The sequence below is a fragment of the Oryzias melastigma genome, linkage group LG17 (genome assembly GCF_002922805.2).
Source record: "Oryzias melastigma strain HK-1 linkage group LG17, ASM292280v2, whole genome shotgun sequence".
NCBI classification, from domain to species: domain Eukaryota; kingdom Metazoa; phylum Chordata; class Actinopteri; order Beloniformes; family Adrianichthyidae; genus Oryzias; species Oryzias melastigma.
The window spans coordinates 11738350-11743373 of record NC_050528.1 but is presented as its reverse complement, the minus strand read 5'-3'; the positions used below and the strand labels follow the sequence as shown (position 1 = coordinate 11743373).

General features: G+C 40.5%; 2 protein-coding genes and 1 long non-coding RNA gene across 4 annotated transcripts in view; 2 read left to right on the top strand and 1 right to left on the bottom strand.

Annotated features, from left to right (window-relative positions):
• The window catches only part of gpsm2 (G protein signaling modulator 2), an 11989-nt gene extending 8696 nt beyond the window's left edge, over positions 1-3293 (top strand). The window contains 6 exon segments of the mRNA XM_024273969.2: positions 67-175; positions 259-388; positions 463-539; positions 618-806; positions 874-1311; positions 2611-3293. Coding sequence (XP_024129737.1) covers positions 67-175; positions 259-388; positions 463-539; positions 618-806; positions 874-1311; positions 2611-2796 — 1129 coding nt within the window. The 3' untranslated portion in view covers positions 2797-3293.
• Positions 3294-3329: 36 nt separating this feature from the next.
• The window catches only part of wdr47a (WD repeat domain 47a), a 12493-nt gene continuing 10798 nt past the window's right edge, over positions 3330-5024 (bottom strand). For both annotated transcript variants that reach the window (XM_024273966.2, XM_024273967.2), the window contains exons 15-17: positions 4852-4983; positions 4560-4778; positions 3330-4451 (exon numbers count right to left, since the gene is read on the bottom strand). In XM_024273966.2, the coding sequence (XP_024129734.1) occupies positions 4309-4451; positions 4560-4778; positions 4852-4983 (494 nt within the window). In that variant the 3' untranslated portion in view covers positions 3330-4308. The remainder of the gene's footprint in view (positions 4452-4559; positions 4779-4851; positions 4984-5024) is intronic.
• The window catches only part of LOC118599968, a 1319-nt gene continuing 1167 nt past the window's right edge, over positions 4873-5024 (top strand). The window contains exon 1 of the long non-coding RNA XR_004949525.1: positions 4873-5010. This is a non-coding gene — a long non-coding RNA (uncharacterized LOC118599968). The remainder of the gene's footprint in view (positions 5011-5024) is intronic.

The window sequence follows — 5024 nt, the reverse complement described above, 5'->3', positions numbered from 1 at the left end:
AACCATCTTATTTTCTAGAAAAATATTTTTAAAACAGAAGGGATTCATGCTCTAATTGTCTCTCAGAATCGGGGAGGGCCGTGCATGCTGGAGTCTTGGAAATGCTTACACAGCGCTTGGAAATCACGACCAAGCCATGCACTTTGCTGAGAAGCACTTGGAGATCTGCAGGGAGGTGCGTGAAATCAAAAAGGAAGCAGAAACGGTTCATTTTCTCCTGCAGCTGCAGATTTCATGAACCCGTCTGGTCTCTTTCAGACTGGAGACCGAAGCGGGGAGCTGACGGCTCGTATGAACGTGTCTGATCTTCAGACGGTGCTGGGTCTGAGCTACAGCACGAATAACTCCACGCTGTCTGAAAATAAAGACATAGACAACGACCTTAATGGTATATAAAGTATTTTAGTCTCTGAGCTGCTACGCTTGTTACATATATAATGCATAAAGATTTTCTTTTTGCAGGAGGAAGGCCCAGGATGAACAGACGGCACAGCATGGAGAACCTGGAGCTGATGAAACTTAGTCCAGAAAAGATGAATGTAAGAGAAAATCTTTAAATGTTTGGGTCTTTCATCGCCCCCCCACACTCCCTAAAATGTTCTTTTTCTGTCTGGAAGGGTCAGAAGTGGAGCAGCGACATCCTGACAAAACAAGCTAAACCGTCACTAGCTAAAAGCTCCTCCAAGCTGTTCTTCGTCAGCCGGCTGCGTGGGAAGAAGTACAAGTCGGGCAGTTCCAGTAAAGTCCTTCAAGACACCAGCAACACCCTGGACACGAGTCAGATGTCTGTACAGGGACCGCAGAAGGTACGCAGAGAGAACATTCTTTAAGGAAATGTAACAGCCCTCACCAAACACGTTTTTTTTCCCTCAGAGACTAAGTCCTGAAGTGCTTGGAGATGAGGGCTTCTTTGATCTTCTGAGCCGTTTTCAGAGCAACCGCATGGATGATCAGCGATGCTCGATACAGGACAGAGGCAGCAGGTTATCCCTGAACAGCGGTCCAGATTCACCTCCAAGAACCATCAGAAAATGTGCGACTTTTGTCTCAAACTCGCCACTCGTTCTACTTAACTGTGTTTCTTAAGTCAGTTTATGTTTTTGCTCCTCTAACCCTGCAGCCGTCTCAGAGTCCATCAACGTCTCGGGGGTGTCGGGTCGGCGTCTGGAGGAGTCGTCAGCAGCGGGGGGAAGCCTGCCGGGCCTCAGGCTCAATCAGAACAGCAACCAGGCGGTTCTGAGTCATCTTATGGCTAACGCCGATAACGCCGAGCCTGACGACGATTTCTTTGACATGCTCGTCAAATGCCAGGTATCCGACTGGTACAAAGACAGAACAGCACAAATTTGTTTGTACTAAAATAAAAAATTAAGGCCGGAAATCAATTAAAAAAAAGAATCACGATTATTATTATTTTTTTCTTCAGTATAAGCCACTTATTATCTACAAATAATCACAACATCTTTATCTTCAGTCTCACATTTTTTAACCCCATAAAGTACAAAAAATAGATGAAATGAGAAAATACATATTTTCAATGAGTTATAATTTAGTCAATTTTGGGGTTTAATATAGCTTACTAAAACATAATCTTATTGGACCAAAAATGCACTTTCCCTCCAATTCCAGTCTGTGTTGTAGAATTTATTTGTTTATAAGTTAGACTACAGGTATGTCTTCTAACATCTTTATTTAAAGCTGCTGCTTGTGCCAAAATCCTCTTGGTTAAAATTAGTGTCAAAACCAATTAAAAAAAAAAAATTAATCGCAAACCTGGAAAAGAATTAATCGCAGTTATTTATACTTTTTTTTTTTTTGTTAAAAATTTTGCCGACAACTTATTATCTGCGAATAATCACAATGTGAAATGACGCACAAAACTGTAAATGTATATTTATTTTTAATTAGTGCTGTCAATTGATTAAAAAAATCTGATTCATCTCACTTTTGTGTTGTGATTAATCACGATTAATAAATAAGATAAATTTTATATGAGAATATGCAGCTTTGGAACAAAAACTAAATGTTTCCTTTATTTTTATTCTCTGAAATTTTTAAATCTATCAAGTGTTAATCTGGAAGTGTAAATAGTGTCTACAAAACACGTCAACAGTAAGATAAGCAGAACTTTTAAATTTCTCCAGTATGACTCCAAGAAAACAAAGATGCTGACATACAGCCATAAGAAACAAACCGGCAGACCTAAAAAAAAGAAAAAAAATGTTCACTGTGCATGCTGCTTGAAAAATATATTCTGGACAAAAACCAACTGTAAGAGGTGAACTTTCTCTCTGAACTAATGCTTTATTTATCTATTGTGACGATCAGCACATGTATCACTTTCCTTTGCCGCTGCAGTTGAGGCTGAGCGATGCGTTGTCATGTTACCGTGACAACGCACCGGACCACGGATCAAATCTGCTTTTTGTGAAAGACATCTAAACTAAAAAATAATTAAAGTTCTATAAACCGATTGAATATTTATTTATTTTGTTAGTGACCATAAGTACAATAATACCTGAAAAGGTGTTTTAACACACGGAACCATTAAGGCAAAGTGAAGGACTGTTTCTTCGCGAGGTGTAATTCATTAATAAATATTTCCTTTAGGGCTCCCGCCTGGATGACCAGCGCTGTGCCCCTCCACCCCCACCCGTCCGAGGACCCACCGTTCCAGACGAGGACTTCTTCAGCCTCATCATGCGCTCCCAAGCCAAGCGAATGGACGAGCAACGTGTGACGCTGCCTTCTGCAGCAAACGCCGCCGCTGCCAGGTCCACCTCCAGCTCAAACTGATCTCAGCACTAAAGACACACTTTTCCCTTTTCAACTTTGACATTTCACGAAGATCTGGACTGCAGAGTTTGACCGGAAGTCGAACTATCCGACCTTCTTCTAACATTTGTTGGGTAAAACAAAGCACTAACAGATTTGTGTGACCAGAAGAACATGGTATTGTTCTGCACTTGGATCAACAGTAGCAATATAAGTATATATTTTTTATAAATCCAGAATGTTGCCTTTAATCTTTAGGTGTATTTTTTAATACACAAATGCAGGTTTATTTAAAATTATTGAGCTTTTTCTAAACCGCCGTCCCACCCCAACTTTCTGGAGCTCTGAGGTTTGTATGTCAGCATGAATGTGAAGGAAGAATCCCATCAGATATTTTGTTTGTAAGATTTTTCTGTGAGTTAACTGATAAAAGAATGAATTTGGACCTTTGTAGAGTTCCTTATGCTTTTGTACAAATATTTTCTTGGTGAAATCAGACATAAAACCTGATTCTTAAACTTGTTTGGTATTTTTTTGGAAAAAAAAAAGACCAGTTTGTGTAAAAGACACTTTATTCAACGTACCAATAATTAGACTTAAGTTAGCTCAAATTAATTTAAGTCACTTTTTAAAATCACAACTTCAAAAAGGCTAACATGAAAGCCACTAGCATTTTAAAACCAGCTGTACATGAAGATGCTCAAATAAATACGTCTATTTTTATTAGATTGACCTCAACTTTGAAAACTATACAGAACACAAATTAAATACACACATTTGTAAGAAAACTAATAAAAAATGTTAAAAGTGCCTGTTAAAATAAAGTGAATATGCCCCAAATACTGTTTCTAAATAAATAAAACACTTCCATTTTAAAGGTATGCATTTAGTTTGGACAAAGACTGCCCCCTACTGTTTGTACACTGCAACAGCAGGTAAAAGTGAACTTAACCTTCAAACATATTTCCCTTAAACATTTGTGTTTTTGATTGCAAGCTAAAAAGTTTAAAGTAAAACAAATGCAAAAGCTATTCCACACATTTTCAGTAGTCGCAGTGTACAGGAACGTTTGGCATCAGAGCAGCAACACAACAGTATCATGTTTCAACAGAAGCTCACTACTGAAAACAATTCAACTAGCAGCATGACAGCTGACAGATAATGATATGCAACAGAAGGAATGTACAACTTCTCCAAACACTGAATATTAGATTATGAGTTGATTTAGTTACGAACTCAAAGAAGAAGGCACCGTAATGAACAAAGCACTCCTGTCCTGTTAAACCTCCACGACGGTGAAGGCGACATGCAGGCGCTGACTAATGAATCCAGATGATTACTCCAGCTGTAGATGTCAGCACGTCAACAATACAGTTGAGAGACAGACAAAGGAGAGCATGCAATGTGTGCTTAAGGTGTCCCATGTTCATTTGCTTTTTTCCATTTAAAGGTCAGAAGGAAAAAAAAAAGTTAATTTTGTTTGACACCTTCAAATGTTAGGGTTAAAACTGGTTGGCTGTTAGAGTGATGATGTTAGGGGTTGTGTGTCCACAGTGTGACGGTGCGGTCAGCAGAAGACGAGAGGAAAGAGAGGTCCTGCGGGTGCCACCGACACTGAATCACCTTGTCTCCGTGCTCTCCCACTACAGTCAGAGGCAGCTGTTTGGTCAGGTCACCTAAAAACGCAGCAGATGAATCCTTAAGCTTTAAAATTCTACTTTCAAAACAACAAACTCACGTTAGCCATTTTGAAGAAAAAAAAAAAAAAAAAAAAAAAGACGTACCTTGAAGGTTGGTGACTATGACTTTGGTGTCATAGGACCCCGTCAGCAGGTAGTGCGCTCCGGGGGAAAACCTAACGGACCGAACGTCGCTGCCGTGCGGACGGTACACCTGAACGATCCGACCGCCTCTGATGTCATACAGCATGCAGGCGCTGTCTTCCTGTCCTGTTGCTAGCAGACGGCCACTCGGATCGACTGCGACAGACGCCACGGGACTGCCTACAAAATTTAAAAAAACGTGTGCAAATCTGGGAAAACAGGAAAGTGCTGGTTTTTATTTGGGACAACGCACCTGAGCCGTGGAAGGCGGTTCCTACGACTCGCACGCAGCTCGGGACCCTGAGGTCCCAGAAGCGCACCGTCTTGTCTTGAGAGCCAGAAGCGATCATCCAGCCTCCCCATGTGTACAGAGACAGGATGTGACCTGCACAGAAAGAAATAAAGACTCCTGGTAGGTTTGATTTT